Here is a 21,465-nt window from a genome sequence, read left to right on the forward strand (position 1 = left end):
CTTTCCTAGGAGGCATATGTATGGCTGAGAATGGACTGAAGAAAACACAACTCACTTAAGGGCTGGAAGAAATCTGGTTATTTGAGGCTTTCAGTTGTTTAGGGGTCTGGTTAGCTGACATTTCCCTTTCTGCTAGAAAACCTTGAGGGATCTGTTTCAACTCCTTCAAGTGGCAGATTCCCAGACCCGTGGTTTGTAAAAGTGTTAGCAGTTCCTTTTGACGTACCATGCGTTCAGATGGATGAAGCTTTTGGATACATTTTTTTGTCCTGATAGATGGAATCTGATGTATGCAGCCAGATAATCACTTCCTTTTTAATACATTTCCAGGAGATTCTCAAGCAGCTTCCTGCCATGCCTTTTTCAAAAACTCTGATCTTTGATCTAAAAATTCTTCGGACTCTCCTTTTAGCATTTCAGGTGCCTTTGTGCGTGTAAGCATGGTTTACCACCATCCTTGACGTGGGCAGACACACATGGATGTGATTTTTGTTAGTGGCTCACTTTCCTTCTTACTCTGCAGATATCACCTTTTATCACATTCTTTGACTCTTTCTTACTATAGAGAGAGGTAGTTTGTAATCTAAAGGTGTTTAAATATTTCCATCAAGAAACTTTCAGTGGTTTGCCTTTGGTAGGTTTTATCTCAAAATCATTTTTTAGCAACTTGGGATATGCTATGGCTGTGGATGAGTGTGCCTGTCTTTCTTGAAGGCAAGCTTGTCGGAGGCCTACTAGAAGTAAACCTGAGGCAAAGAGTTAGCTAGTCCCCACCCTCAGAGAAATTCTGGGCTCGTGCACAGGATCAAGAGCACGTGGCAGAGCCAACATTGCCGACAGGTGGAGGGACAGAGGTGGCAGGATGCCACCTGGGTGTGGAGCAGACCCAGTAGCCCGGGGTTCTGAACAGTGTCTCTTGAGTCCTCTGCCTGCTTCATATCATCTCATTGCCTTGGAGGTCTTGGAGTTGACCATGACCCAGTGGGGGAAAGTAGGAGAGCATCGGAAATGAGAGGCGCTTTACATTGTATTTACCTACGTATGCCACCCGACTGCACGAACTCAGCAGCCTTATTCTCATTTAACTACCATGTTGTTATCAATGTAAATTAAAAATTAATTCTGGGCTGGGCGCGGTGGCTCATGCCTGTAATCTCAGCTCTTTGGGAGGCTGAGGCGGGTAGATCACGAGGTCAAGAGATCGAGACCATCCTGGCCAACATGGTGAAACCCCGTCTCTACTAAAATACAAAAATTAGCTGGGTGTGGTGGCGCATGCCTGTAGTCCCAGCTACTCAGGAGGCTGAGGCAGGAGAATTGCTTGAACCCTGAAGGTGGAGGTTGCAGTGAGCCAAGATCGTGCCACTGCACTCCAGCCTGGGCAACAGAGGGAGACTATATCTCAAAAAATAATAATACTAATTCTGGTAAAGCCTTCTGTTTCCATCTGTAACTACAAAAAGTTTATCAAGGATTTTTAAAAATAATAATGGCCAGCATTCATTAGGTGCTTATTATAGTCATTGTTCCGCTTATTACCATGACGTCATTAAATCTAAGAAGTCTTGATGTTTTTTTTTTTTTTGGAATCAGCATCTCACTAGGTGGCCCTAGGCTGACCTGAAACTCCTGGGCTTCAGGGATCTTCCCGCCTCAGCCTCCCTAGTAACTGGGATTAACAGGCACACACCACTGCGCCCAGCAGGGACTTTTCTTGAGAGAGAGAAAACTGGAACATTGTAGTATGTTAACTGTACAGCTGACATTTAAATGTCATTGACTCTATCACTTTCCACTAGAGGCTGCAAAGCCAATGATATAAATGTAATCAACAGACTCACAGAGTTCTATACCAGTATAGTATTTGCTGTTATACTACAATTTTAAATTCTTTAATTTTTTTTCCATTTTCATCCCGCCCTAAGCTTTGTCTCCTAGGATTTCCTAGATATTTTTCAAGTGATGGTAAACTACACTCGAAAGGTTTTCTTGCCAAAGCTTGGCTTCTTCTGGGTATATATTTTTCATCTCTCTCTTTCAAAATCCATGCTGTACTCTCTAGGGGTGGTCATTACTAACTGGTAAGGTTTTGTTTAGATGAGAAGGAAAGGATATTAGTAAAGCAGAGAAGGGGGACACGGATGTGGGTTTAATCAGCCCTCAGAGAAAATTTGGTGGTGAGCCATGGACAGTTTAACACACGAAACCAAGGTAAGACTGCTGCTGCTGCTGCTTGAATATCGGTTTGACTTTATTATTTTCCTTTTTGTGTCAATTGTGTATCCTGCACTTTCTCACCGTGTGCCCCCCGCCAGTGGACACTCTTGGTAAGTCTACCATCCCAAATCTCTGGTGGCTGCTCACGGTGTGGTCCTCGCTGTGGGCTTTCCGTGGTTGTCCAGACCTCTGCTAGCTGCCCAGGTTTTCCTACCAGCTCAAAACAATCAACTGTGCCTACCTAATTTTCCACAACTTTAAGAAAATTGTGTGTGCGTTGTGTTTTAATTGTTTTCTTTTTTGGATGTTTAGCCATTTACCATGTTAGCACGCCACCCTGAGAGCCTTTGAATCATCATAATTCAATATTAGACTCATGGAAAAAAGAAATACAGAGTGACTTAAACTGTCGTTTCCACAGTAAATAAGCATTTTTGCATACATATATACCTGCATATATATGTATGTATATATTTACGCCACAAACAAAACATAGAGCTGCAAGCCCCAAAATAATTCTTCGATCAGATTTGGTTGTGTTAAGCTTGCAAAACATCTTTAACATTATCCTCTCTGCAAGACCATATAGCTCTTTCCATAACCAATGATTCATTTTTTTAAAAATAAATCAAAAGTATTTCTTATTTCAGTAGAGTTTGTGAAACGTTCCATTTCAGAAGTATCAGATCTTCCAATTAAGTAATCAGAATGATTCTTCTTGACTGAATGTTGAACTTCACTCTGTGGATGATCATGCTGCTAAAACTTCAAGTTGCTTTTGGAGTCTTGTTGCTGTCGCTCTGTCCCGGGAGGTCTGTCTGCGAGGTGTCCGCGTGGTTTATCTTGCCTGAGTGTGCCCAGCTGTTCTCTGAGCGTTTCACTGAACAGCTCCAAAGAGGCTTTTGAAGTGGCTTCTGTCATTTACAGCAAACCCAGTGCACAAAGTTCTCCTTTGATGGTTGGGGCTTGCACGCCCCACTATCTTAGGGGACACACGTCTGCCTCTGTTTCCCCTCATGGCGATGTTGGGCTAGTGGTTCCCCAGCTTTAAAAAGGATCACCCTTTCCAGTTCTCAACGTTGTGATTATGAAACAGCTTGCACAGTTTCTAGTAAACCTTTGGAAGGAAGGTAAGCCACAGCCACTGTTTTGCTTATGGCAGTAAAATTCACATCACAGAATTTATCATTTTAACCACTCTAAAGTATAAGTTTCAGTGGCTTTTAGTACATTCATGGTGTTGTGTAACCATCACCACTATCTAATTTCACAACAGTTTCATTATCCCCGAAAGACACCTCATGCCCGTTAAGCAGTCCCTCCCTGTTTCCAGGTCTTCCCACCTACCCCGACCCTAACAACCACTCATCCGCCTTCTGTTTCTGGACTTGCCTGTTCTGGACATTGTATACAAATGCAATCATATAGTACATAGCCTTTTGAGGACACAGTCCCTTGAGTCTTGAGTTTTACTGGAACCTTTGCCGAGAGCCTGGCATCAGTCAGTTTGTGGAGTAAATAGAGCATTTTATTTATTTGAAATGATGGGAAGTCAGTTTGGAATGAATAAAGAAACTGTATAGCCTTTTGACTTTGTAAGTTCTAAAGATTCTGCTTATCTTTCAAAGAGAAATCTCTGCAGCCCCCTTTAGTTTTTTCTCTTGTAGGGGCTGGTTCATAGGGCAAAGCCACAGTGAATTTGGCTATAACAACACAAGAAAAGCTCTATGATTTGTAGCTCTTATAAATTTTTAAAATATTTATACAGAGAGAAAAAAAGAATAATTATTTTTAAGAATTGGCTCGGCTGGCCGCGTTGGCATGGTGGCTCATACCTGTAATCCCAGCACTTTAGGAGGCCGAGGTGGGCGGATCACCTGAGTTTGGGAGTTCCAGACCAGCCTGGCCAACGTGGCAAAACCCCATCACGATCAGCGACATGATCTCAGCTCACTGCAACCTCCGCCTCCCGGGTTCAAGCAGTTCTCCAGCCTCAGCCTCCCGAGTAGCTGGGATTACAGGCACGCACCACCACTGCTGGCACATTTTTGTATTTTTAGTAGAGATGGGTTTTTGCCGTGTTAGCCAGGACGGTCTTGAACTCCTGACGTCAGGCGATCCTCTTGCCTTGGCCTCCCAGAGTGCTGGAATTACAGGTGTGAGCCACCCGCTGGCCAGTGCTGGGATGAATATAAGCAAAAGGTGTAACCTGGGGGCAGAGAGGAAGGAGCCTCGCTAAGCCTGGGGGTAGGGTAGTGATAATGAGGAGGATAATGAGGAGGAGGAGGAGGAAGGGGTCAGCTGGTGAAGAATGAAGAGGGGTATTCAAGGTAGAGGGGACAGCATGCACCAACACATGGCTCTTGTCATTTAGAAAGCAGCACTAGCAACGGTGGTGAAGGGTCGACATGTCACACTGTGTGTTTGATGCTCCAGGGACAGCCTTGAGGCAGGGCTGTCGTCCCACCGAGGGTGGACTGTGTGCATAGAGAATCATAGTGAGCCCTGGCTACTCAGCCTCTGGCTTCCTGGACCGTGTCTCCCCACCCCACACTGACCTGCCTCCAGGCCTCCAATCACTGGGCCTCAATTCTGATCAGACTCCAAAGTGGACCCCAAAAGCCTCTCCACATCATTCTTCCTTTCTTGGAAAAAGCCTGTGAAATGTGAATCCGTTCCCGTATGCACAGTGGTTTGCTCATCCCCCAGCTGTATCCAGCCTATGCACTCACCCACAGGAATGTTTCTTGTGTTTACAAAACCAGCGAAAAGCACTCTCAGAATGACCCTGAGACCTGCAATCAATGGATCAATTGCCCTGCCTCTATGGTAAAAATTCAATCTGTCTAGATTCCCTGCAACCCCACCCCCCCCCCCGATTTTGAAGAGGGTTAGTACTAGGAGCTCTCCTTCCTACAGGGATGTCAGTGGAGTGAGGAGGAAGAACAAGGAGCAGACGGTGGGATGGTTCCAGCCAGTTCTTCGAGGCCAAGCCCAGGGCTTAGAAGGCTGATGAGGAAATACAGAATGTGGGCACAGCCAGACAGCTTCTATCTGGGTGGAAGCAGGGGTGGTAGAATTTTACCCTTAGACCTATTGTGACAATCAGGAAGCTGCCCCTGACCTGAATCCATAGATGTCTGAATTTAACTCAGAAATCTCCTGCAAGGCTGGCACAGTGGCTCATGCCTGTAATCCCAGCACTTTGGGAGGCCGAGGTGGGAGGATCACTTGAGGTCATGAGTCTGAGACCAGCCTGGCCCTCATGGCAAAATCCCATCTCTACTAAAAATACAGAAGTTAGATGGGCGTGGTGGCATGCACCTGTATTCTCAGCTACTTGGGAGGCTGAGGCAGAAGAATCGCTTAAACCTGGGAGGTGGAGGTTGCAGTGAGCTGAGATCGCTCCACTGCACTCCAGTCTGGGCGACAGAGTGAGACCCTGTCTCCAAAATAAAAGAAATCTTCTGCAAAGCGATGTTGCATTTCAAGTGAATGCACGTAGCCTTCAGAGGCTGGGCTATTTATTATTATAACTGAGGATTCTAGGTAAACACAAGCCAAACAGATCCACCAGAAGCCTGGAGCTGTGAACTCTTCCTTTGCAAAGCTTGTCTCCAGTAAAACCTCACGTAGACATGGCTCCTTGAGTGCCTTGCCTGTGACTCTGGTCTCAGAATGCCCTGGAGTCCCTGTGCACAATAGTACTGTTAAGGTGCAGGTCACCTGACTTCCCTGTGGCTGCATTCAGGGACCAGAGGGAGACGTATGTAGAGTATGGAGGCATGCCAGGAGCTGAGTACTTTTCTTAGCGTTAATTTTTGACCAAATACAAAACAGCAGAAAAGGAAACAGACAACTTGCTTGAAATATTTATTCCTTGCATAATATGGTTTTCATCTCCCTAGAGAACACTAACAGGATGGGCAAAGCCTGACGGAATGGCAGGGTGGGAAAGCGGTTGCTGCCTGTCTTGAGCTGCAGCCCATCAGCCATTCCCGGTTTTCGTGGGACTAATTGATTCACGCCTGGTGCCATTCTTCCATTCATAAACATCCGTGACTGCTGCAGATGAGTCCTGCAGAACACTCCAGCCTCCATATATCAGTTTGTTCTTTCATTCATTCAGGAAAGGGATATGACATGCCTCCTCTGTGCTAGACTCTGTTAGCTACTAAGGAGGTAAAAGTAGCATCTACCCTCAAGCTGTCCCTAGAACGAAGAATGCATTTATGTTCCAACATCAATTCTCTGACCGCAGCTGGCTGTCGTGTTCAGTTACCTCACTGCCTAGTGTTAGTGCAGACCCCACAAGGTAAGAGTTCAATCCTGTGAGACTGCCCCAAATTCAGTCACCAGCCACAAGTGAGGTCCCCATGTTCCTCACACTTCTGCCCAGCCGACCACAAAGTTGGGGATTTCTATGACCCCCTCGCCCAATAAGTTTAATAATTCTCTAGAAGAAGTCGCAGAACACAGGAAAGCACCATATGTACAATGACTGGCTTCTTATGAAGAATGCAGATTGTAGCCTTGTTTACTACATTAAGGATGTTCAGAACTCTGCTGAAGCCCTTGAAGCCTTTTTGACTTCTAGATAATTCCACCATGACAGTGTGTATTTGGATTAGACTGTGGCTTAACTGGACATCCAGTTAGCAAGTGGTGGTGGTTGTCTAGGTCCCTGGGCTCAGGGAAGTGACCACAGAGATAGAGAGGAAGACAGCTGGATTCAAGAGCTACTTAGGAGAAATGCAAATGAAAGAAGGAAGAGTTGAAGGCGATGGTGAATTTCTGGATACGGTAGCCAGGTTGGCAGATGGTGGAGTATTTCTTTAACCACAAAGGAAGAAGCATTTTGGAGCCGTGAGGATCCTCTGTTGGAGACACTCTGGATGGTGAGCTGCAGGTTGGCATGGGATGTTTTCTGGTTGTTCTCTGAAATGTCTCTTTTTATCCTTTGCTTTGATAAACAACTGGTTGCCCAGGGGGCAATGAAGAATCTTGATGATAAAACTGTTACTTGTAGTGAAAGAATCATGGAATCTTTTGCATTTTCTTACATCAAAAAGGACCTTGAACTGAAAGCTCTCTTTAAAAAACGAACAAACAAACAAACCCACCCGACCGCCCATACTATCACCTGCTAAACTAGCCAGTGTCAGAAGAACAAGTTCAGAGATGCTGCGGCAGCGGCAGCTGATACTGCCTGACATTCAGTGAGTGCTCAGCACATGCTGGGCGTTGTTCTGAACGCTTCATGCGGATTAGTTCATTTCCCCTCCCAGCAGCCCTGTGAGTTGGATACTGTTATTATTTACATCCCACAGGTAAAGGGAAACTGGGGCACAGTAGGTTGAAAAATAATGGAAATTGAGTTTGTTTGAAAAAGTTTAAGGCTAAAAGCCTTCAGTATTACCTAATCACATCTTTTGATTTCCGGTTGGTTTTTTCTTTTGGGAATCAGTCAAAACCCACTGTGGGTTATTAAGAGCAGAAGATGACTTATAAAGGGATAATGAGGATAGCCTCCTTTTGCTGGGAAGACAGAATTTTTTCATTCCAAATTCTAATCTCCACTGTCAACTTGCATGTCTGGATTTATATTTTGTATTTTAGTATTTATATCCCATGTTTCATTTGACTCTGGGATACAAGCAATTGTCAGAGGCACCGTTATTTTCCAGACCACTAAGAAAGGAAAAAAACCTACCAATTAAACTGTGACGCACCATTGATGGTAAGACACACCCCGATTGGTGAGGTGTAAACGTGAGGGAAAGTAGCTATCTTAGAATGAAATACAGTATTTGTGTGAGTCAGAGACAGGTGAAAGTCATTTCGTAAGATTCTAATGGCTTCTCCTTACACCTGTCTCTGAAGAAAGGAAAGACTTGGGGTGATTTGCTGACTCCTGGCAGCATTCTTGGCCCAACGTATCCTGGGTTTGCTCTTCCGCATTGGAGAGCCCTTTGCCGGAGAACAGCCGCTGGCTCGGTTGAGCCATGAAGTTTACCATGCGAGTGCAGCCTGTGTCTGAAGAGGCTGGACCAGTACAGATAACACTAATCATATTTCACTGGCTTTTTGATCGGCTGTTTAGCTCTTGGCAGCTTGTTCCCAGCATTCATGTTTGCTGTGAGCAGGAAACACAAAGAACCTCATCTTCAGAACGTGAAAGACTTGGGGCTGGATTCTGGCTGTGCCCGTGGCTGGCTCAGTGCTGGTGACCGTGGCCCTGTGCACACCACTTTGCTCCCTCAGTCTGTTTCCCCATCTATCAAAAGGGGTATTCCTTCCTGCCTTGAATATGTACGTAATGATGAAGGAGAATAAAATGCAAGTGTTGAAGTTGATACGGGATCTTTATTTCATTCCAGAAAACTCTGTAAAGTTTCCTCACTTAAAAATTCCTTCCTTCTGTGGCCAGGTGCGGTGGCTCACACCTGTAATCCCAGCACTTTGGGAGGCTGAGGCAGGCAGATCACTTGAGGTGAGGAGTTCGAGACCAGCCTGGCCAACATGGTAAAACCCTGTCTCTACAGAAAAATACAAAAGTTAATCGGACGTGCTCTCTTGAACCCAGGAGGCAGAGGTTGCAGTGAGCTGAGATTGGGCCACTGCACTCCAGCCTAGGCAACAGAGCGTGACTGTGTCTCAAAAAAAAAAAAAAAAAAATTCCTTCCTTCTTTAGGGGTGCTGCCTTGGCCCATGACATGGTGCCTTCACAGTGCTTCGCCCCAGGAACATTTTCTGCAAAGAGAATAATCATGATTTCCCCTGGGATGGGGGAATAAGAGGCTCTTGGCTGCTGTTGATCAGAATTCCGCAGCATGAATACACCAAGACCTGGAAACTAGCAGCAGGAAAAAAATTCTCAAGACTGAAGATGCCCAAGATATTACAGAAGAAAGCCGAAAGCAATTCTTTGCTCAAGAATTTTGTCTGGGAAGCTCATCTAAGGCACCCCCTCCCTCCTCCTCTTGGCTGCTTGATGTTGTGGAATTGGCTGGTTCTGAAGCATTAGACCATTTAAGGGCCTGATGGTTGAGGCCAGTGAGCAAACTTGGTCAAGTTGTATCAGTGCTTGATTCATTTGCAAATATTTGAACACCTGCCGCTTTCCAGGCAAGTGTGCTGACTGAGGAGATACACACTGAGCAAAAGCATTCATGGGTTCTGCCCCCGTGGGACTGATGTCAAATAACTAGAGAAATAAAGATGAAATTCAAACTGGGGGTAGTGCTGTGAATAAGTGTAAGGGACTTCAGAGATCAAGGAAAAGAAGCCTAATCTGGGGAGAAAGTTCATGGCGGGATTCCCAGAAGGATTGAGAATTAAGCAAGACCTGTAGGATAAAAGGTGTTAGGAATGTAGCAGAAGGAGAGCGGAGTGAAGGTGGGAAGGGGCCCAGGCCCTGGAGGATGAGAGGGAGAGGAGGGGAGAGAATGGCCCACGAAGGCTGAGGCTATGAGGTAGACAGGCAGTGGCCTTTCATGCCTTGCAGGGCAGGCCATGTTAAGGACATTGGACTTTTCTTGAGAGCAATAGGAGCTGTTGAAAAGCAGTGAGAATATTTGCATTTTGAAAGTAATCCACAGCCGAGTGTGGGGGCTCATGCCTGTAATCCCAGCACTTTGGCAGGCCGAGGCAGGTGGATTGCTTGAGGTCAGGAGTTTGAGACCAGCCTGGCCAACATGGTGAAACCCTGTCTCTACTAAAAATACAAAAATTAGCTGTGCGTGGTGGTGCGTGCCTGTAGTCCCAGCTACTCAGGTGGCTGAGGCAGGAGAATCTTTGAATCTGGGAGGCGGAGCTTGCAGTGAGCTGAGCTGAGATCACGCCACTGCACTCCAGCCTGGATGACAGAGCAAGACTCTGTCTCAAAAAAAGAAAGAAAAAAAAAGAAAAGCAAGTAACCTAGGGCTGCTCTGGGTGAGCTAGTCCAAGTGCAATCTGGGGTGAGACATTAGGGGCTGTTGGCATCTGTTCGGGTGAGAGACTGTGATGGCCCAGTGAGGGTGGAGGTAGCAGACGTGAGACAAAAGCATGGAGGTCGAGTCCGTGGGAGCTGGACTAGCCAGGACCGGTGCTCAAGGACTCAGTGGTGACGCTCCTAACACTGCTGATGGGAGCGAAGTGAATGGGCTTTTGTGTATATTAAAACAGTACCAACACAATTCTGAATTTGTGGTCCTCAAAAGATCACTCTGTCTTAAAACCAGTATATCCAACTAGGACATGAAATAATTTCTTTCACAGTTTTTTTTTAATAAATATAATTACATGTTGTATTAGTGAATTTAATAAACAGACATTGTGGTTTTAGCTTATGATCTATCCTGAATGGAAATGTGCTGACTATAATTATAGCGATCTTTACAGAGTCTACTTATTTTAGAATGCTACAATTTGAGAGTCCTTTAATTTTAATACATATTTAAAGTAACTTGGCTATAATCATAGGATAATTTAAATTTATATTTTCCAAATTAGATAACACTTGGTTCTATGGCCTTTTTTTCTTTCCTATGTAGATATATTTTTTAAAGTCAGCATTATTAATTATGGATAGCCATGTGCCTTATAACTTGTGAAAGGAAGTAAACATACATTTTTCCAATTTCTGACAATCATAGGCTGTAATTTATTTTATTTTATTTTATTTTATTTTATTTTATTTTATTTTATTTTATTTTATTTTTTTGAGATGGAGTCTTGCTCTGTCGCCCAGGCTGGAGTGCAGTGGCATGATCTCAGCTCACTGCAACCTCCCTCTCCCAGGTTCAAGCAATTCTTCTGCCTCAGTCTCCCCAGTAGCTGGGACTACAGGTGTGTGCCACCACACCCAGATAATTTTTGTACTTCTAGTAGAGACGGGGTTTCACCATATGGGCCAGGCTGGTCTCGAACTCCTGACCTCAGGATCTGCCCACCTTGGCCTCCCAAAGTGCTGGGATTAGAGGCATGAGCCACCATGCCCAGCCTTGTAGGCTGTTATTTTTAAAAATTGCTACCATAATCAAAGCCCACCGAGCAAGTTTGGTCAAACACGATATGTCTCAATCTGGTGTCTCCTGACTTCTGTTCGCTGCCCTACACGAGAGTTTAGAACATTCCAAGGTGGTCTGCAGCCCTCTGTGTTTTGTTATTAGAACATCATAGAATAGATTGACAGACTAGAAATAGCCCTCTAGACCAGCCCTGAGTCATGTGGCCCAACAAGGCCCACAATTGGCCCTGCTGTTTTGCTGGTTGCAGAGGAAAAGCGAGGGTTTACAGCTTTCCAGAGCTTCCCTGCTGGCGGACTTGTGTCATGCACACATTAAGTATATGTGGATTAATTTTGCACTAGCCAGCATTTTAAAATAGAAGAGAAAACCCACCGTTTTCATAGTGCTGGTGACACCCAGCCTTCCCTCTGTAAGCCCTTGGCCAAAGGTGGTGGGTCTCTGTGAACAAAGCCCTTGCCCCGAGGCAAGTTCCAGGAGAGACTAGGAGAATGCTTTTACAGGTTTCTTGTCTACTAAAAACACATGAAACCAGTGGCTCAGGCAGCCACATTAATGTATGGTGATGATTACTCCTACATCCTTGAGAAGGAAATTGAAGGCATAGTATAGAATTATTCTGAGGGGTGGAGGTAGTGACTACATGGCAGATGGGTGAGTGAGTCACCTTGAAAATATGCTGACACCCAGGTGCTGTGGCTCATGCCTGTAATCCCAGCACTTTGGGAGGCTGAGGTGGGAGGATCACTTGAGGCCAGGAGTTCAGGACCGTCTGACCAACAAAGCAAGACCCAATCTCTACAAAAAAATTCAAAAACTAGCTGGGCATGGTGGTACATGCTGGTAGTCCCAGCTGGTCAAGAGGCCAAGGCTGCAATGAGCTATGATCATTCCACTGCACTCCAGCCTGAGTGACAGAGCGAGACCCTGTCTCCAAAAAGGAGAGAATTATGCAGAGACTTCTCAAGCAGCAAATTTCTTATATATAGTAGCTCCCCCTTCTCCTCAGGGGATACGTTCCAAGACCCCCCGTGGATGCCTAGAACTGCAGATAATACCAAACCTCACGTATACTGTGGTTTTTCCCATGCATACATGTCTATGGTAAAGTTTAATATATAATTTAGGCACAGTAAGAGATTAATAACAATAATAATAGAACAATTACAACAATATACTGTAATAAAAGTCATGTGAATGTAGTCTCTTTCTCTCTTTCAAAATACCTTATTTTACCGCACCATGGGTAACTGAAACTTTGGAAAGCAAAACCACAGAGGAGGGGCCACTGGAGTATAATTGCTGGATAGCACCCCAACATGGACTTAGATACATACGGTCTACACATTTGTACTCATTTGACTGATGAGAGTTATGTACACAAAGCTAGGCATACTGTATTTACTGGCCATCTAAGGCATTTTCAAGGGTGATCTTTGACTATCTATAATTTTCTCATTACGTGCTAACTTAGAACTTATTTCCTGAGAAGTGACTTTTCCTTACTAACATCTGACTACCTTTTCTATTGGGATGTGCTTTAAGCCTGATTGCCTCTTGCTCCAAATTAAACTTTCTCCTCTGCTTATGAGTGAAAAATACAGAGTATGTTCCTACATCCATGGCAATTTTCCCTGACCCTTTCTTTCTTCAAACCAAATGGTTCATTGCATTTAATGTTCTCTACAATATCAAGAGGGATAGATGGGAACTGCAGGGCCCTTCCTGTGAGGTAATGGGGCAGAGAATAGGTTCAGTGTTAAGGGAATTAGGCAGTGTGGCTCAACCCTGCCTCTGTGCCATTCTTTCTATGACCTTAGACGAGTCCCTCGACTTCTCTAGGACTTGGTCTCCACTGAAACATGAGCAGGTTGGCCCAATTGGATAACCCCTTCCAGCTCTAACATTTTGTGTTGAAACTATTGAGCAGACATTTATCAAGCACCTGCTGTATACACAAATGACATTGTACTAGGGGCTGTGCTGGGAAAGACCAAAATCCTGCCCTGAAGAAGTTTAGAAATTCTCTCTCTGGTTTGAGTGATAGGTGAGGCCCCTGCATAGGCAACCCAGGGTGGAGGCTTATGAGCTGGTGTCCCCACCTACAGATCAGATTTGTAGTAGCTACTCCTTTGGACACGGTGCCTGTTGGTCCATGTTTATCTTTTAGGGCAGCCGACTTCTTTTGTAAGGGGCCATGGTCTGGGGGCCATACTCTGTGTAACACTACTCTGCCATTGTAGGGAGAACTGGTACAGGCAATCTCTACAAAAAAATTGAAAAATTCGCTGGGTAAATAAATGGATGTGGCTGTGTTCTAATAAAACTTTATTTGCAAAGATGGCTTGCTAACCATGTGTTAGTCATTCAAAAGATTAACACCCTGTCTTAAACTCTAGAAATGGTTGCCTCCACCTAACTGGGGTCTGTGAACACGGGCCAGGCTCTGCATAGACCCCACTTTCAGTTTTTCACCCGCAGAGACCTGTCTGGAGGTCTTGTTGTTACTGAGCTTGTTCTATAGGAAGAGCATTCAAGACTTTCCACTAGAGAGTTAAAGTAACTGCCAAGGATTCCTATGGGCCCCCCAAGCCAGGAGAGCGGATGCTTGCCACCTTTGTCTTTAGGAACAGAAACTTCTATCCAGACAGAGGCTCTTTGAGATTGACCCAGCAAAGCCAGCTTGTGTGTTTTTGGAAACACCCACAGGCTCTCACCTTGTTATGTTCTGGAAGGAAAGAATGCTGTCTGGCTCTGTGTCCCAGGGTTTTGTTGGCAGAAGAGTTGGTGGGGGTTGTGCAATGTGAGAAGGCAAGTCATGAAGAGTTGCCCCAGGGAAATACTCCTTGTCACGAATAAATCAGGCTAAATGTGCCCTCTGGGCATTGGAAATTGGAAATGGCTGGTCCTAGAATAACAGCCACCTTACATCCTTTTGGGACATGAATAAATACTTTTTTTATGTCCTGGGAAATTGTGGTTTTGACTCCAGCAAGGACCCCAGGGAGAAGGGGCATTTGTTCCGGAAGCTGGTGTTTCAGCAAGCCGTGCTTGGGTCTCCGTTTTGTGCAGGGAGAGGTGATATCCAGCCTCAGTTGGACAGTGCTCTCCAAGATGTCAATGATAAATATCTCTTGTTGGAAGAAACAGAAAAGCAGGCCGTCCGGAAGGCTTTGATTGAAGAACGTGGCCGATTCTGCACCTTCATCTCTATGCTGCGGCCAGTGATTGTAAGTTCATGGAAAACTCCAGAAGGTTTAAACTGCTGATGTGGAGGTGGCTTCATTCTAATTTTGTCCGTCCACGGTTGAGTCATGGAGAATCTACTGTCAGAATCTAATGTCAGGAATGATGGTGGAATCTCTTGTGCAGACCAATGATTCAGTGCGAGTTGGTGGCCACGTAACTCACTCCTCGTCCACTGTTCTAGCACCACTCGTTCCATGTTACTTTCTCTCACCAAGTCAAGAAGGCCCAGCACAGTGGTTCTCACAGTGGGGTCCCCAGGTCAGCAGCATCAGTGGGAACTGGCTAGAAATGCAAGTTCTTGGGCCCAACCCAGACCCACCAAGTCCAAACCTCTGGGGGTGGGGACCCAGTCATCTGTGTTTTAAAAGAAGCACTCCAGGTGGTTTTGAGACTCACTGTTGAAGCTGAGTACCCAGGGGTGACCATGAGATGAATATCCAAGAGCCTCAATGAATCAATTTAGACCTAATTTTTAAGGAAATCATTTGCATGCCGTAATTGAGAACTTGCACTGTAGGCGTTCTGGAAGCCGACTGGAAGGTACCAGCTCATTTCCCTTAGCCCTAGCAAAATGTCTGAATTTGAATTGTTCCCCTGAGCATAGAACTTTCCATGGATCATTCTAGCCTGGCCCCGTAGTCCCAGCTTGGCACTTTGATAAAGCACATGGGATGTTTCTTCCGTGGTCCCCAGCTTATGTCTGTCTTGTCTTTTATTAAGTTGGTGGAAAAGCACAAGAAAGAAGGGGAAAAGTTAGCGTCTGTTGAACACACAGGCATTGTCACAAAGATCTGGACCAAAATATCTCCAAGTCGTGTCATCCATTGAAGCTTAGCAACTTCAGAAAAGGGCCACCGTGTGAAGAGGGCTGTGCTGCAGGATCCCATGGGAACACACTGTCAGACCATCTGAGCTGGCCTGGCAGTCCCCCAGGCCCTGAGAGGGAGGCCCACATGTTCCCCACTGTCCCCCATGCACAGGTCACTCCTCCATTATGGCAAATTTCTTTTTCCATCCCATTTCCCAAAAGAAAAGGCATGTAGTGCCTTCACCAGAGATTTTCCAGTCCCAATGGTGCCTTTTCTGAAAAACTGAAAGGGTTATACAGAGACCCTAATAAAAACAACTGGACTAGAGGGGTGAAGGGAATTACTCAGGATAATAACATTTCATGAATGGCTTTTCCTTCAGGAAGAAGAAATCTCAATGCTAGGGGAGATAACCCACCTTCAGACCATCTCGGAAGATCTAAAAAGCCTGACCATGGACCCTCACAAACTGCCCTCCTCAAGTGAACAGGTAGGCTTCAGGGGTTCACTTACAGGATCAAACCAAAGAGGTAAAAGCTCAAGGCCATGAGTGTTCCTGTGGCATTTGTCACGTCTTAAATTGTAGTCCTATTCACCATGTCCTTCATGATGTAATATATGGAATCACCATAGCGAGCTGTGACATAGAACCTATTGTGTGTCAGGCACTGTCCCAAGGTCTCTCCATAGCCTGACTTCCTCCATTCGGCTTCACGATTATGCTTGTTTTATAGAGGAGGATGCGAGGCACTGACAGATGGAGTGGCTTAGCCAGGCTCACCTAGCTAGTAGGTAGTGGAACTGGTATTGGAACCTAGTGGTCAGGTTCCAGATCCCGTGCACTTAATTGCTGTGTTCATCTGCCCTCTAGAAGTCAACTCTCATGAGAACACGTCGCTGGTGTGTTTTGGTTGACATTGTCAGCCATTCTCCATTTCTCCCATTCTAATTGAGCAATGCATGGGGAGCTCTCTCATCTTATGAAAAAGATGACATTTTTATGCTTTATTCATTTAATTCACATCACACGAACGCTATGGGAAGAGACGTATTTGAGGGAAGTGATGATTCACACGCTGGCTTTTGTACTTGGTAACAATCTTTTTGTCTCCTTGGAGAGCCGGCTCAGAGGGCAAATTGGGAGCTCGTGTTTTTTTATTCTATCAAATGATATTTATTAGACCAGAGCATGCATGCATTCACTTGACAAATAAACATTTACTGAGTGCTTCTTATGTGAGTGAAAGGTGGACCTTATACTCATGTGGCCCTTTGCCAAGCAAGGGAGATGGATGTAGAAATAATAATGAAAGAATTGGCTTGTTCTTGATTCTGTCAGGCTTTAAAATTTCTAGTGCTGGTCAAATAGGGCAGAAATGAGCACTGAATATCAAATGGTTAAAATGCACTACCAGCAAGTCTGGGAACCATGATTGGCTTTATGGCGTTATAAGAGGAAAATCCTATAAATTCTAGCCTTGGGTATAAATGGCTCTTATAATTGGTCACTGTATTTCTCCCTCTCTCAACTGGTATTTCATGATTTTCCTTTTCCCTTCTCTCCCTTCTCCCTATTAATTATAGTTTTACTTTCTCAGTAAACGGATTATGACATTGATAGATTTGGTAGTGTGGCTCTTCAATTAAAAAAAATTTTTTTAACATGTTTTCCTTTCATTCCCACCTCCATGATGGCAGCCTTTTGATGCTTTGGTGGATGTTAAGCTTTGATGGCTAACGCTTCCCCTCTCAGCCCCTCGTTCACCCAGCTGGCTCTGTCCCCTTAGGTGATTTTGGACTTGAAAGGTTCTGATTACAGCTGGTCGTATCAGACGCCACCCTCTTCCCCCAGCACCACCATGTCCAGAAAGTCCAGCGTCTGCAGGTAAGTGAAGCCGGGGTCCACTCTTGCTTTCAGGACGGGTCATTTTTCTTTATGCTAATATGAGCAATCGAGCCAGTCCTTATCTCTTAGAATGGCTCATTCTCGAACAGGAAATAGGGGGATGATGAGCTGAAAGAATGGTAATGATTTTGGTCTTGCTCTTTAGTCTCTGGATTAATTTTGGATCAGAAAGAAAACCCCATTAGCCCTTGACTCGTGGATGTAGCTTATTGTCTCTCACTTGTATGTTGTCGTGATTTTCCCATTCTATGAGATCACATTTGATTTTCCTGTTTAGCAGAGTGAAAACCTTCTAAGGCCTAAAAAAATGGTGAACCTGGGTTGATTCTTACACAGGCTGTTCTCACTGTTGCCAGAACAAATGAAGGAAGTCACAATGGCTTATGCCCTCATTTTGCTCCATATTTTTGTTTCAGGGTTTCATAAAGTTATTTAGAGTTCTTGCTCTGTCAGTCACTGCTACTACTACCACCGCCGCCACTACCACGGCCACACCTCTATTAGTTAGTACCGTTCCCTACTGGAACAAAATCTGTTGGAATAGTTCCGTCATCTGCAAAACTGTTGTCCAGCAGTTTTCTGTTAGAAGTCACTTGTTCTTGGCTTGCCAAGTAGGAAAATTTATTCTCCTCTTCTTGAAAGATGGAAGCATGATGTACCACTTATCTCTCTTGGTATAGTAGTCCTGTTACTCTTTTCATTTAACTTTCCAAAGCCAAATGAGTTTCCACTTCCTGTGTATTAGCATTGAGAGTAAAGGGCAGGATGGATCTGTTCAGTCTGTCTATGGTGATGTTTTGGTGCATGCTGATGCGTATTTCCTTTCACTGCGGAGCTTGTACACTGTACACTTAGCAGGAAGTTCAGATCTAAGATGCTGCGTCCTGGACATTCTGCCCCCTGAAGATATGGTTTGTTTCTTATCTTTCATCGACTCTGTGTGTGTGTGTGTGTGTGTGACCTTTTTGTTGTTGCCAAGAAAAATCTCTCTTGTTAGTGTAAAAGAAAGTTGCATGAGTATTTTTTTCTTCCTTATAATTTTCGTTTGAGTAGAAAACCATGTTGCACTGACATCTGCAGCTCCGAGGCTGCTGGGGTGGAGTTGCTGTGAGCTTTACTGTCGGTTCCCAACTGCCCCCTTCTGGCTGACTGGAGGGGAAATTTCGGCAAAAGTCATGATATTTATTCCTCACTGCAGCGATTTCCTCCAGCACGCTCCCCTGTGTCTGTCTGAACATTTGCACCAAGTAATTCTAGTGTATACAGTCACACTGCCCTTGAGTACCTTATTAGCTGCCAGATTTTGCAAACCAGAGTCTCTTGCAGGCTTAGGAGCAGAAACTATGAATTTTCCAATCCCAGCCCTAGTTGTTTACTTCATCCCTGCTGGTGCCTCTACAACTGCCCTTTTTATTTCAGCTCTGTTTGTTTGGACCTTGTTTGCTGCTTTTTATGATCTAAGTTACTATACAGAGTGTGAAGCATGGTTTTTTAAAATTATTTTATTTTATTTTATTTTATTTTTTTGGAGATGGGGTCTCACTCTGTTGTCCAGGCTGGAGTGCAGTGGCACAATCTCAGCTCACTGCAGCTTCCACCTCCTGGGTTCGAGAGATTCTCCTGCCTTGGCCTCCCAAGTAGCTGAGATTACAGGTGCCTGCCACCACGCCTGGCTAATTCTTGTATTTTTATAAGAGGTGGGGTTTCACCATATTGGCCATGCTGGTCTCGAACTTCTGACTTCAGGTGATCCACCCGCCTTGGCCTTTTGAAGTGTTGGGATTACAGGCGTGAGCCACCGCACCCAGCCAGGAGCATGTTTCTTGTGAGTGGAGACGGAATGCAGACGGAAATCCAGAGTGGGTGTGTCATTATTTGACATCCTGTTTACTGTGCCATTTCAAAAGCAAACAGCTGAGCATTGATTGCTCTTAGTCGCTGAAAGCTGCCTGCCTCTTGCCAAGTGTGTTATTGTGCCAGACCCACAGATATTTTAACAGAGAAACAGCTGGGGTCAGAGTAAATCCATTAATTAAAGCATCACTTTGTTAAAAGGCAAAACACATACACCAACATCGTGAGTTGATTTGCTGATGTTCTTTACAGTGGGCTTGACCAGACTCACCTAGGATGAAATCACCTCAGCAAATCCATCGGCAGTCAGTGCTTGGCTGTGTTGGCCTTAGTCATGTGGACCCAGATGGTGCATCCAAGAATATTCCAGTCACGCTGAAGCCCCAGTGGGCTTTGCTACAGGCTTATGGTTCCTGCAGGCAGATTAGCCCTGTCCCTTTTCTTGCTACTGACATCAGCTCCTCTCATTTTGGTGGCAGGCGAAGCAGCAGAGTTGGGTGGCACTTGACTTGCCTCCTAAGAACGCCACATGGTTTCCATCGGAGACCTGAGCCCTGGCAGCTGTATTTCCCCCTGGGTCAGCTGGAAAAGCATTTTGTTGACCAGCTTCGTGATTTGGTGTTTTGAAAACATGTCTTGTGGTTTGCGCTGCATCTCCGGGGCAGAGAGCTGATTACATTATGTTGTGCTCCTCCCTCTTCTGCCTCTTGTCTGTTCCCCTCCTTCCTCCTTCCTCTTACCATTGCCCCCCTTTCTTTGCCTTCCGTGCCCACCCCTCACACCCACTTGTCCCCCACAGCAGCCTGAACAGTGTCAACAGCAGTGACTCTCGGTCCAGCGGCTCCCACTCGCATTCCCCCAGCTCACATTACCGCTACCGCAGCTCCAACCTGACCCAGCAGGCTCCTGTGAGGCTGTCCAGCGTGTCCTCCCACGACTCAGGATTCATATCCCAGGACGCCTTCCAGTCCAAGTCACCATCCCCCATGCCGCCAGAGGCCCCCAACCAGGTAAGGGTGCCTTTGGCTCCAGGAGCAGCTGTCACACCTGGTGCCCTGACCACCGTCAATGGCTGCAACCAAAGAAGCACCTTGGCTTAGACAAGCCCCTGCCTACTGACTTGAGAAACCTCTGGTTTAATTTCTCATCTTTAGATGTCTTGCTCCCCAAAGGGAGAGATGCTGTAAGTGGGTTTGAAGCCTGTCTCCATGGTGGTAATGGTTGCATTACCACATCAGTTTGGGGAGCTCTCACACGTAAGTAGATGGATTGAAAGAGGTTTGACCACTCTCAGGCGTCCCTGTAAGTGCCCAGCCTGGCATAATTAAATGCTGTAATTAAAGGGCATTACACAATGGGGACACTTGCTCCCCCACATCTCAGGTTCCCCCTGAATGACTGAGGTTCTATGGTTGAATAGTGCTTTTGATACCATTTCTTGGTGCTCTCAGGTTCCCTTTATCAGTCTGTGTTGAGAATGAGAATGAATTATCAGAGCTTCTGCACATAAATTCTGTTGGCACTTAGATTCTAGAAGGGGAGGTGTGGCAGAATCTCTTCATTTCTCCCTGAATGGCTGAGATGCTATGGTTGAATAACGCTTCCAATACCATTCCTTGGCACTCCCAGGTTCCCTTTATCAATCTATGCTGAGAATGAGAATAAATTGTCAGAGCTTCTGCACATAATTCTGTTGACACTTAAGATTCTGGAAGGGGAGGTGTGGCAGAACCTCTTCAACTACAGCTGGGTTTAATGGTGCTAGGCCCAGCCCAGCCCAGTGGTTCCAGCTGGAGCAGAAAGCAGGAGCTGGCCAGGGTATCCGAACACCTTTCATGTGCATCATCAATGTATGTGATCCCCTCTCTGTTCTCTCTCCCTTAGTGTCATTGGGTTGGTGTTGGCCTTGAACTTGGCAAGTAGCTCTACATACAGAATGCTGGGTGCCCCACAGCCCCACCTGCTGGGAAACCCATGCCAGAGCTCTACGTTCCTCTCCTCACAGCTCAGCGCTCCCATGAGCATTTTTCAACCATCCTGGGGGACTGTGGCCTCTGTCTGTCTTCCTTGGATACACACTCAATTTTAAACGCACTCAGAGCTAAGAGCCACGGCTGTAGTTTGAGAGTGCTTGAGAGTGCGTGTCCCAGCTGGGGTGCTTGGCTCGCTCTGTAAGGAGTCCCCTCTTCCCCGCTGTGTGCTTCACTAAATCCTATGTGCTGCTCGCAAGCAGAGAGGGCAGAGGGTCTGGAGGAGAGCTGGAATGTGCAGTTCCTCCAGGCTGTTCTAGTGTGCAGCATAATTGTGTGTGTGTTTTTAACTGACTGACAAATTAACATAGTAGTGTGCACTGACACCCCTTTTTGAAAAGGAGAGCCACATGCTGCAGCCTTCCCCTCTAAGACCGTGAGTGTGGATG

At 45.6% G+C, this 21,465-nt stretch overlaps 2 protein-coding genes across 5 annotated transcripts in view; both read left to right on the top strand.

The window, feature by feature from the left end:
- Window positions 1-21,465, top strand: part of MTSS1 (MTSS I-BAR domain containing 1) — a 184,128-nt gene that overhangs the window by 152,246 nt on the left and 10,417 nt on the right. For all 4 annotated transcript variants that reach the window (XM_050801694.1, XM_050801696.1, XM_050801695.1 and 1 more), the window contains exons 7-10: window positions 14,301-14,458; window positions 15,669-15,776; window positions 17,074-17,171; window positions 19,846-20,056. In XM_050801694.1, the coding sequence (XP_050657651.1) occupies window positions 14,301-14,458; window positions 15,669-15,776; window positions 17,074-17,171; window positions 19,846-20,056 (575 nt within the window). The remainder of the gene's footprint in view (window positions 1-14,300; window positions 14,459-15,668; window positions 15,777-17,073; window positions 17,172-19,845; window positions 20,057-21,465) is intronic.
- TATDN1 (TatD DNase domain containing 1) overlaps window positions 1-21,465 on the top strand; it is a 233,945-nt gene that overhangs the window by 142,672 nt on the left and 69,808 nt on the right. The window lies entirely within an intron of this gene.

Source organism: Macaca thibetana, chromosome 8, assembly GCF_024542745.1.
Source record: "Macaca thibetana thibetana isolate TM-01 chromosome 8, ASM2454274v1, whole genome shotgun sequence".
Taxonomy (NCBI): domain Eukaryota; kingdom Metazoa; phylum Chordata; class Mammalia; order Primates; family Cercopithecidae; genus Macaca; species Macaca thibetana.